The sequence below is a fragment of the Stenella coeruleoalba genome (assembly GCF_951394435.1).
Source record: "Stenella coeruleoalba genome assembly, chromosome: 2".
Taxonomy (NCBI): Eukaryota; Metazoa; Chordata; class Mammalia; order Artiodactyla; family Delphinidae; genus Stenella; species Stenella coeruleoalba.
In genome coordinates this window covers 176,172,694-176,184,706 of record NC_137147.1, presented here as the reverse complement: position 1 = coordinate 176,184,706, position 12,013 = coordinate 176,172,694, and the positions used below count along the sequence as shown (strand labels likewise).

Genomic DNA, 12,013 nt, shown 5'->3' with positions numbered 1-12,013 from the left:
CACGTCGAGGTGGGCAATGAAGCCTTCCTACTTCTAAAAGGGGCCTCAGAATCCGAAGGTGTTGCCAGGCTCAGAAGAAGCAGATCTAGTATGCTTCCAAGATTTAGTATAAATCCTGGTTTGATTAATTTTTCTCTTTGTAGAACCCTAAACTTCTATGCAATAGGATTTGTTGGCGTTTCTGCACAAGGTACTACTATGGTAGTGCCTTCATATTTCTAGATACAGATCATTTGTAAAGGCTTCAAACGTGTGATTCGCTTGTTTCTTGCTTTAAAACAGGATATTCAGTTGCTGCTGGGGAATTTACTGGGGACTCTCAGCAAGGTGAGAAACATTGTTGAAATGAAGCCCTCTGTTGGATTGGCCAAAACATTCGTTCACGTTTTTCCATGCGATGTTACAGAAAACTTGAACGAACTTTTGGGCCAGCCCAATATAAAACACGGGGAAAAGTGCAGTGACCTAAAAAGCTCTTTTAGGACTGTGATTTTTAAACAATTCTGAAACTTCTAATCAGCCCTACATTTAATAACTCCTTTGTGTTATAGCCATTATGAGGCTGCAGGCCCCAAAGTTACTAGTGTGACGTCTGACTTTTTTTTTTTAAACCAAATTCTGAATGTTTGTGGGAAATGAGAAGCCGTGGTTGCCAGGTATCTCACTTGGTATAATCCCCTTAGTCTTTCCTGTTTGGCAAGCCTGATCCCGAAATCAGTCAGCTCTGTTCTACCTGTGTCTGTTTTTAGGTGCCCCTAGTAAACGTCCATACCTGTGTCCAGGAAGCTGGAATGCGGTGTAAGGTCTACAATCTACTCAACACTCAACATCTCTATTTGAACGGCTCTTCCAAACTTAATAAGCTTATACCTGAACTCCTGATCTTTCCACTTAAACATGCTCTACCCTCCATCAGCTCCATCTCAGTAAATGGCAATGCCATCCTCCGAGCTGCTCAAGCAAAAAACCTTGCAACAGCCTTGGACTGTGCTCTTTCTCTCACACCCCATCCATATCTAATCCACGAGCAAATCCTGCTAACTAAACTCAAAAGACAGCCAGGATCTGCCTACTTTTCACCTCCTCCGCAGCCTCCGCTCTGATCCAAGTGCCCATCAGCACTGTGGCAATAGCCTCCTAACTGATCCTCTTTGCTTTCATCTTGGCCCTCCTGTGGTCTTCCCTAGATCCAGCAGCCAACGTGGTCCTTGAGGAAGAGAAGTCACGTGGTGTAACTTCTTGTCCCAGTGACTGCCCAACTCATTCTGTCTAAAATCCAAGTCTTCACAATGACCTAAAAGACTCTGTTTATGAGGCCCCTATTTACTCTGACCTCAGCTCCCAGTCCTTTACCCCTGACTCCTTCCAACCACTCCAGCCACCCTGCCCTCCCTGCTGTTCTCTGAATACTCCAGACACACTTCTACCTCAGGACCTTTGCACATGCTATTCCTTCTGACTAGAACATACTTCTCCTAGATCTCCATAATATTTACTCCTTCACTTTCTTCAGGCTTTGGTAACATGTCATCTTCTTGCCAAGACCTTCCCTGACCACCCCAATAAATCATAATTCCTTCCGCCTCCCAATTCCAGCACTCCCAGTACCATTTTACTGCTTAGTTTTTCTGCGCTATACTCATCCCCTTCTAACATGACATTTGACTCTACTTTTCAAATTGACTGCTCCCTCCAGCTCAAGCTCCATGAGAGCAGGGAATTGTGTCATTGCTCCGTGCTGTATCCTATGTTCGCAATGAACATTTATATGTTGATTGAATTAGAGTAAATTTACTACTGAGAAGTCCAACATCTAGGCCCAAATGGATCTTCTCTGATGATTAACGCTCCAACAGCATGAGCGTCCAATTCTGCTAGAGTTTATTACATCAGATAGAATTAATGCTAGAATTTGTGCTATACCTTTAGGACCAGGTTTGGGTGAAGGGAAATTTGAATGGAAGGGGACTCTTTTCCAGGCCCCCTTTCTTTAAATTAAACTAAAATGTTGACCCCAATGAATCAAAGGATAGTTTAGATTTATAGAAATGAGAGCTGGAAAGAACTTTGATAATCAGGCAGTTCCAACTCCCATCTATTGTAGGTGACTGGAAAAAATCAGTTTCAGTGATTGATCCCGGGTTTATGGCAGACCCAAGGACTGAAACCACTGTTTCCTGAATCTAGAACCATATCACTGTGCATTGGAATATGCTCCCCGCTTTTCACCAGAGTTGCTTTTTCTACCTCTATTATTGAAGCTTCCCTTCCTCGCGTACCCTTGGCTGCCAGGTTGTCCTATAATTCTGTTCCAGGGGGCAAGACTCAATCATTTATGGTATGTGGCTTTTCCTTGGGTAACTGAAATTGTTTGAACACATTAGTGGGACAGGAGCTGTTACTTTGTACACTAGTACAAAAGCCTAGTACGAAAGACAGTGAAAACCGGAGAAATCAGAGTACGAGGTTTAACTGACAAATCACACACAGATCTGAGAAGCCAGGCTTATGTTCTGGAGGCAGAAACACATGGAGAATGTGATGGAGACAGGTAAATCTCAAAGTACGACTTTGGGTCTTCTGTTTTCTTTCATCTGTAGCAGAAGCAAAAGCCAGTGCAAAACTGTGGCTTCAAACCTCCATCTCTCTACAGGACCCACGATAGTTACTCATTTAAGAGGCACCCTCTTTAGCTGATTTGTTGTATAGCTTTACAGTGTACTATGCCACTCACTTTGTAAATGACTATTTCCATCACAGAATTGGTTGCTGGGGTTCCCAGAGGAGCACAGAATTTTGGATGCGTGAGTACTAAGAAGGCGTTACACGCTACATTCTCTACATACGCAAAGAAACATTTTGCTGCATACAGTTTTCAAATCTTTTTAAATGCCCTTTAATAGTGAGCACTACTGATCCACGCTTGTTTGCTTACAAACAGGGAGGTTAGATTCTTTTCTGATCTGGGTGCAGGATCAACTCCATAGTCTGTGGGACCCAGTGTAAAGTGAAAATGCCTAGCCCCTTGTTCAAAATGGTTAAGAATTTCAGGACAGTGACAGCTGGGCTATCCAAAGGGTGGGGAGGGCTCGTCTGCATGTGGGACCCTTTGGGACTGACTGCACGGGTCACGTGCCCATGAAGCTAGCCTAGCCCTATGCGTGTGCATAATCTGGGAATAGTTGCAGAGGATCCCATTGTTGATGTGATCAGCATTTTAATATGTCCCATACGGTGGACATAATAAGGTCAATTGTTATTTCACTAGTGTATTAGTTTGCAAGGGCTGTCATAACAAATGACCCCAAACTGGGTGGCTTATAACAACATAACTTTATTCTGTCTCAGTTCAAGAGGCCAGAAGGCTGAAATCAAGGTGTGATCGGCATGGTCACATCCCTCCCATGCATGTAGGGGTGGATTCTTCCCGCCTCTGCCAACTTCAGGTGGCCCTGCCTTTCCTCGGCATGTGGGAGCTTCACCTGAATCTCTGCTCTGGTCTCCATATGGCCTTCTTCCATCTGTGTCTATGTGTGTCCTCTCCTCCTCTTATAAGGACACCAGTCATTGGACATAGGGCGCACCCTAAATCCAGGATGATTTCATTTCAAGATCCTTAACTTTACTTATTTCATCTACAGAGACCCTATTTCCAAATAAAGGTCACCTTCTGAAGTTCGGGATAGACATGAGTTTTGGAGGGATACTATTCAAACCCATTACAACTAGTTACCATAAAAATAGGAAAGGAAAATAAATCGACCTTATGAAAGGAAAAACATATTTTAAATAATGTTTAAGTCTGGTAAACTTATAATATCTATAGATTTTAGGTTGTCTGGATAGAATTTTTTTTTTTTTTTTTTGTACGCGGGCCTCTCACTGTTGTGGCCTCTCCCGCCGGGGAGCACAGGCTCCGGACGCGCAGGCCCAGCAGCCATGGTTCACGGGCCCAGCCGCTCCGCGGCATGTGGGATCTTCGCGGACCGGGGCACGAACCCGCGTCCCCTGCATCGGCAGGCGGACTCTCAACCACTGCGCCACCAGGGAAGCCCTGTCTGGATAGAATTTAAAAGGAATATTTTTGCTACATGGATAATACTTTAAAATTTCATTTTTTTGCAGAGAACCATAGTCATCAATTTCTCATAACAGCAAATGCACAGAAGTGAAACTTAGATTAAATTTTTGATTAGATCAATTAACTGACTATCAGATTAGGTGCTCTCAGTGTTCCTGAATTCATATTTCTCTACATCAGATTAGTAAGCATGCATTTTGTCTGAAAGGATCCCAGATTTCACCATAAACAAAAAGTTCAGTTGGATTTTTTAAAGATCGTTCTTTTGGGCTTATTTTATTTTATTTTATTTTTTACATATACAGCTAACCATTTATGACTCCTCACAAAAATTTTAAAATGATTTAAGTTAAACTTTTTAAAAATTGCTCCAATTCTATGCCAAATGATGTAACCTATCTAATTTCTATGATTTCAGGTTTCAATCATTAACTCTACAGATATGACCTTTATTCAGAATTTCACTGGTGAACAGGTGAAGACATTTTAGAATCAAATAATGAATGTCACTCTGCACTAACAGTATACTGTAATATGTTATTTATTCATTCATAAAATAAATATTTACCGAGCACCTACTATGTGCTGGAAACTCTTCTGAGCACTGGGAGTGTAACCAAGTAGCAGACAGACAAGATCCCAGCTCTCATGCAACAGTCCGGGGGAGGCTGATGGGGGGTGACAATTAAGAAACAAGTAAATGCCCACGATGATTTCAGAAAATGATAAGGGATGTAAAGGCAGAATATGCTCCCTAAAAGCCCAAAAGCCACTAACTGCTGAAATCCGAGAGCAATCCTGTTATGTTGCGGTCCTTATGTGGTGTGCGCGGTGATGAGTTCTGAGTACCCGCCTTCCCCCCGAGAAGACACAGGCTTCTTGTAGGTTTCACATGTTGGTCAGTCAGTGGGTCTGGGCTCTGCCTTCCTGTCCTCACAGTGACTGGAACCCTCCCCAATCCCAACATTATATGGAAGATAAGCTCTCTGGTTCTGGTCCCTTCCCCCCAGGGGGTAGGTATGGCCCCGTACCCACTGTCACTGGCTGGGGTCTTATTATCAATGGGTCAGTTGCCTGCAAACAGGCTGCTGTCATCCTCCTGACGTAACACGGCCTGAGGTCACACTTCATTCACTACCCTGGGTTTCCTGGGTTTTTGACCTGTTGAAATCTGTCACATTTCTTTAAAGGATGAATGTGATACTCCCGTCTAAGGGAGCCAATCGTGAGTTGAATTCATTTCTCTGGTCAACCAGTTTCCTTTCCTAACCACCAACCCAGGGTAAGGAGCTTCTAGCAAGCCTCACACTTGACTCCAGCCAAGTTACATCTTGGCCCACGGGATCCCAGGAGGATCCAGGTTTAAGATCCTGAAATGCTCAACTCTTAGCTACACACAGAAATTCGGAATCATATATTTGTCAAGCAAATAGAGTTTTTTAAAGAACACAGAGCATTTTTGACATTTCCTCCCCCAAATTGGGGCTTTAGTCTGTCCGTTACTGTGCAATTTTCAACAAAGCATTTAACAATGTCCCTCATGGTACTCTTGTGGTAAATATAGAGATATAAGGCTGTGATGATAGTGAAGTTGGGTGGATTTATAAATTTTTGAACCATGATTCCCAAGTGGTGACAATTAATGGTTTAATGGAAATCTGGCAAGACTTCTCCTTTGTCTTTTCATTTCATTTTTATCATTCAAAGCTCTTTAAACATTGTTAAATTTGGCCTTTCTGTAACTTCTCATCTTCAATACCACCTAGTTCTGCAATCTTGAACCTCAGAACTTAATACATAAGTGATGAAATTCCTCTGAGTGAAGACCACACAATGCCACCCAGGAATAAGAATTTCACCGTATGTGTTTGGAATAGAGAAACGAGGTGGGAGAACTGAGTTATTGCATGAGGCAGTTAAATGAGGCATTCATCTCCTCTGCAAAGAGTACTTTGCACTGGCACCCATGTCTCAGCCCATGGACTACTATAATAAAGATACCATAGACTGGGTGGCTAAAGCAACACACATTTATTTCTCACAGTTCTGGAATCTAAGATCAAGGGGTAGGCAGATTTGGTATCTGCTGAGAGCCTGCCTCCTGTTCACAGCCGTCTTCTTGCTGTGTCCTCACCTGGTGGAAGGAGGGCTAGAGAGCCCTCTGGGGTCTCTTCTCTAAGGGCACTAATCCCATTCATGCAGGCTCAACCCTTCGTGACCTAATCACCTCCTGAAGGCCCCACTTCCTAATACCATTATATAAGGAGTTAGGTTTCAATATTTGAATTTGGAGGAGGGGAGGCATAAACAATCAGTCTACGGCAACTGTATATGTTTGGAATAGACAAAAAAGGTGGGAGAATTGAATAATTGTGTTACACTTGGTAACTCATCTATTTTTTTCCTCTGCAAAGAGTATCTAGCACCTGGCACCTACTCTGAGCTAAACACTGGTCAGACAGGGCAGAGAGAAGAATGAACAACACAGATGGAACTCTCTGCCTTCTGTGGAGCACACTTTCCAGGGGACTGTAGGCTGATTAAATTTGTAGGTGATAGGAAGCTAAATTGGCTAAATCAGGGGTCCCCAACCCCTGGGCCACGGACTGGTACTGGTCTGTGGCCTGTTAGGAACCAGGCTGCAGAGCAGGTGAGCAGCGGGTGAGCGAGCGAAGCTTCATCTGTATTTGCAGCCGCTCCCCATCGCTCTCAGTACCGCCTGAGCTCCACCTCCTGTCAGATCAGCAGTGGCATTAGATGCTCATAGGAGTGTGAACCCCACTGTGAACCGCGCATGTGAGGGATCTAGGTTGTGCGCTCCTTATGAGAATCTAATGCCTGATGATCTGAGGGGGAGCTGAGGTGGTGATGCTAGCTCTGGGGAGGGGCTGCAGATACAGATCATCAGTAGCAGAGAGGTTTGACTGCACCCAGACCACAGTGAATCAATTGCTTGCAGACTCATATCAAAACCCTATCAGTGAGTGGCAGGTGAAAACAAGCTCAGGGCTCCCACTGATTCTGCATTATGGTGAGTTATATATTATTACATTGCAATATATTATATATTGCAATGTAATAATAATAGAAATAAAGTGCACAATAAATGTAACGTGCTTGAATCATCCCGAAACAATTCCCGCCCCCCCCCGCAACCTGGTCGGTGGAAAAACTGTCTTCCACGAGACCAGTCCCTGGTGCCAAAAATGTTGGGGACCGCTGAGCTAAAGCATTGGATGGCAGAATACGGAACTGAAAAATCTTGGCAAGCTAAAACTATTGGCCAAATCTGAAGAGATTATAAACCTTGAAAACATAGGTTGAAAACAAAAATATAAGAGCTAGAATGTAGAGAGATTAGGCACACTGGTTACACTCAGAAAAGACTTAGAAACCTCAGCAGACGATAAACTCAATATGAATTGATACAGAGACGTGGTTTACCCTCAAATTAAAACCTTTTTATGCTTCAGTGATATAAAGAGTTCAAAGCAGAGGGTGTCCATCCTACTTATCTTCTCCTGTCAGTGTGTTCATGGGGTATCATCTTTTCTTTGGTATCCCATGTTGTATCCCTAAGAAAGATGGGAAGCCAACCTAAAACATTTCCATAGGAGATTTCACATGGAAATGGAATTAGATTTATTCTGTGACATTCAAGATTGCAGAACTAGGTAGGAGCATTAAGGACCAGATGTTACAGGAGGACCAATTTTAGCAAAAAGTATTCTAATAGTTGTATCTACAAATTGAATGGGCTTATTGTTGAACATCTCCAGAGGATGTCCGAGGAGATGTCATGGGTGTTGTGAGGGACATTATGCATTAGGTCAGGGGTTAAACTAAATGACTCTAAGACTCTGTCCATGTCCAAGGGTCTATGAATTTAAAGGCAAAAATGTGCTGCAATGTGGCTAATCTTTCAGGGAAAATTGAGAGATGACTATAAAAATGACTTTTTGAGCACAAAATATATCATCTTATGGTTTTCCTTTGCAGATGGCATCTTACTTTGGATATACAATTGCAGTATCAGATGTTAACAATGATGGGTAAGTTTATAAGAACTTCCTCACTCACCAGATATTATATTCGTCCTTAAAGATGTTATATTTTTTCCTTCATGAAATAGATCCTTCCATACTTCCTCAACAAGATCGAGGCTCTCTTGTTTTAACTTTTTTTTTTAGTCCAGGGCAAAAGGATACATCTACTAAAAAATTCTCTATCATCCTTTCTTATGTCTTTACCACATCTGCCACTTCTAAGACAGGACTATTTTACTTAGTTTTATCTTTGATTTTATGAACTAAGTAGTCCTTGGCCATTTGACTTCCATAGCCATTGAAGAATCTGCTCCTCTGCCTTCACCCTTTAGCACATGATATTCATAAAACATTTGCACATAAATATTTTTTCTCCTGACAGTGCTTTAACCAACATACTAGTGACTCCCATGCAGAAGATGAAATAATAATATTATTTTTTTCAGTTTATGGCAGTAAATTATAGTTGAGCTTGGATCAAACAGCATGATAAACTGTGGTTGTATTTAAGTTATTACTTCAAAGAAAATTGTTATTAAGCAACTCTCTGATCCACGAAAAGCACCTAACTGACAGATAAGACAAATGATTAAATAAGAAAACCAAAAAATTGAGATGAACTGATTATTCATCCAATAAATATTGTTGGAGCACCTACCATATGTCAGGCATTGTTCTTGGGTGCCCAGAATGTAGCAGTGATTAAGGAAGAATAGGTCTCTGCTTTCACGGAGCTCACATTTCGGTAAGAAGCAAATATCTGAAAAATGTGAACTATGTTCCCTTATCTGGGCTACGTCATGGGTAGACATTAGCTATGACCTCTACATAGCTAGAAATGAACCTTATTTATTATGCGGTACCGTATGATTGGAGATAAATTTGCTAACTTTTGTACCTTTTGGAAAATAGCTTATTATTCTTTCATTCAACATATATTTCTTGAGCATCTTCTACACACTAGCACTGTTCTAGGTGCTGGGATACAGCAGAGAACAAAACCGAAACCCGCCCCCTCATAAAGGTTATACGGTAGTTCGGGTGGGAGCTACAGATAAAAAAATAAATAAGTCAAATAAAGATTATGTTAGATGGTGATGAGCACTACGCAGGAAAAAAACAAAAACAGAGGGCCGGAAGCAATCAAGATGTCCTTTAGTAGGTAAATTGTAAGTATTCTGCGGCCCATCCAGACAATGGAATATTATTCAGTGCTAAAAAGAAATGAGCTATCAGGCCATGGAAAGACATAGAAGAACCTTAAATGCTATTACTAAGTGAAAGAAGCCAGTATGAAGAAGCTTCATACTATATGAATCCACTAGATGACATTCTGGAAAAGACAAAACTATGGAGACAGTCAAAAGATCAGTGGTTGCCGGGTGTTAATGGTGGAAAGAGGGATGAAGTAGGTGGAGCACAGAGGCTTTGCAGGGCAGTGAAAGTACTCTGTATGATACTGCAAGGGTGGATTCATGTCATTATACATCTTTCTAAACCCACAGAACGTACACCAGCAAGAGGGAACCCTAATGTAATCTGTGGACTTTGGGTGATGATGATATGTCCATGTAGGTTCATCAGTTGTAACAAATGTACCACCTGGTGCAGGATGTTCACAGTCGGGGAGGCCTTGCTTGTGGCAGGGGGTATACAGGAACTGTCTGTACTTTCTGTGCAATTTTGCTTTGAACCTAAAACTGCTCTAAAAAATAAAGCCTATTAATGAAACTTAAAAAAAAAAAAACAGAACGGGGATAGAAAAAAATTGGGAGGGATGCAATTTTTATTCAGGTAAACAGGGAAGGCCTGGGTGTTAGGTTAGGTGAGGGAGCAAAACACTATATGGGGAAGAGTGTCCAAATTCCCAGCGGAGCGGGGAGCTGCTGGCATAGTCAAGGAACATCAAAGAGGCTTGGAGAGAAAGTCTGTGAGCCGCTTTACACAGCACCACATGGACTCTGCCATGGATAGAATGAGTCTGTTTCCAAGAAGGACACATCATCTTGAAAACCCCTGGAGGAGTCTAAGCAAGGGACTGGCCTGCACCCACTTTGGTTTTAGCAGCCATGCTCTGTTCATTGGGTCTCCATGGAGTGAGGCCTTCTGGGAGCCCATTGCCATAAGCCAGGCGAGGCAGGACAGTGGCTTGGACCAGAGCAGTGGTAGGAAGAGTAGAACTGGTTGCACTCTGGGTCTATTTTGAAGAACGCAAATCTTATCCTGGATAAGATCTGTGAATGAAATCTTATCCTGGATAAGATCTTATCCTGCAGATAACTGAAAATGAAGTTGCTTTAATCTTCAGCTGTCTGAATTGTGGAAAGGAAGTAACAATTAGGACCACCACTCAAAGTGAGCAACCTGGATGGACTGTATCTGTTATCAGAGCCTTTTAGTCATTTAGAAAGAAAATGGTGGAGGAAGAACCTGAGGTCCAAAACATGGCGTACTGTCCAGATACAGGAAGCCCATTCTTTAGTGAAAACAAAAAGTCCGACACTGACCCTTGGGATAAGTTAGACACATTTCCTTCAACAGATAACAACACGACACGCATGAGGGCTTCTCTCCTGGGAGCCAGGCAGCATTTTTTAGGGCACAGATCACCCAGTGTGTTTCGTTCTGTAGTTCACTCCCTTTTCAATCCTTTCAGCTTCCCCCCCAGTGTCACAATATGCCCTGCAGGGCACCACGACCTTCCTGAAAACACATTCATTCTAGTCTAAAGTTTTGTGACAACGTTTATAGGACTTTTTTTTTTTTTTTGCCACATTAAGAAAAAGAAAAGAAAACTTGTGGAAAAAGGACCTCATTGGTTTCAAACATAGGAATTTTCCAGTAATGATTTGTTCTTTCTTGATGTTCTTAAAAATTGCTATGCACATCATTTCTTTTTATTGGGTAGTATATTCTGAATTCTTTAGACTGCATTGAAAAATACATCTATTATCTTAATATTGTCATTCTTAAAGAAAAAAGTACCTATAGATTCTCAGTCTGTATATTGTTTGCTGCTCTAATTACTTAGATGCAACGTACACTCATGTTCCCATAATCAATGAGTGTGCTCTGGAAGCCATTGAGAACATTGCATCCCAAATAAAGATAGAGAACTCACGTGAAGTCTGAGATTACAATAATGCATATATAACTTGCCATCATTTTTGCAGCACCTGTTTTTCTAGAACAATCACTTGATATTGTTGGCTTTCAGATAGACACAAATAGGGAAAACATGGCATCTTGTGTTTCTAGGTTTATACTTGATCCCAGGACGGGGGGCCTGAAAACCACTAATTACTGTGACAGCCCATGTCCTCACCTCCTGGAGTGGATATTCATCCCCAGGGCAGGCACAAAACAAGCCATCAGGGCAGAGACATAAACCTGTAATCCCTCAGCAATCTTAGCAGAACGAGGAAACAGAGGCAGTAGATCATGCAGTGTCAGTGACTTTTCCTAAGCTCCTGTGATGGCTCCACGCCAGGACACGTGTGGCCTTGTTCTGAGAAAGAATGCTTTTGTCATTCTCAGTTTCTGACAAGATTTCTACCAGGGACCCTAAGGCTAGAATGGGATTTGCAGCAAACACAAAGCTCTATGTCAAATAAAGTTTTCCTGGATATAAACCTCAGGTGGTTAGCAGTTTGGAATGCAGAAATCTCGATTCTCCATTGAAACAACTGAAGAACTTAACACGCTATTAAGCAATCACATTTTATCTTTATCATGAATGATTAGCAGACAGTGTTTTTATTTCTCTCAAAGTACCTTTACGTGTAATAAGTCTAATAGCACAGGACAATCTGTACTACAATCCAATGAAACTACCTAAAATTCACCAATGAGGAAACCGAGACACAAAAGTTAAGTGACTTGCCCA

General features: G+C 41.9%; 2 protein-coding genes across 9 annotated transcripts in view; one reads left to right on the top strand and one right to left on the bottom strand.

Moving 5' to 3' along the window:
* Positions 1 to 12,013, bottom strand: part of LOC307180909 (uncharacterized protein) — a 310,399-nt gene that overhangs the window by 51,745 nt on the left and 246,641 nt on the right. Inside the window, exon 10 of one of the 6 annotated variants that reach the window (XM_079911502.1) lies at positions 3,450 to 4,058. The exons of the other annotated variants lie outside the window; for them this stretch is intronic. The gene's annotated coding sequence lies outside the window, so the exon portion shown is untranslated. Of the gene's footprint in view, positions 1 to 3,449; positions 4,059 to 12,013 lie in introns of those variants that run through there. 6 annotated transcript variants of the gene reach the window in all.
* The window catches only part of ITGA8 (integrin subunit alpha 8), a 181,591-nt gene that overhangs the window by 40,357 nt on the left and 129,221 nt on the right, over positions 1 to 12,013 (top strand). For 2 of the 3 annotated variants that reach the window (XM_079911466.1, XM_079911465.1), the window contains exons 8-11: positions 283 to 327; positions 2,761 to 2,804; positions 4,500 to 4,556; positions 8,081 to 8,133. In XM_079911466.1, coding sequence (XP_079767592.1) covers positions 283 to 327; positions 2,761 to 2,804; positions 4,500 to 4,556; positions 8,081 to 8,133 — 199 coding nt within the window. The remainder of the gene's footprint in view (positions 1 to 282; positions 328 to 2,760; positions 2,805 to 4,499; positions 4,557 to 8,080; positions 8,134 to 12,013) is intronic. The other variant, XM_079911467.1, reaches the window with a different exon arrangement.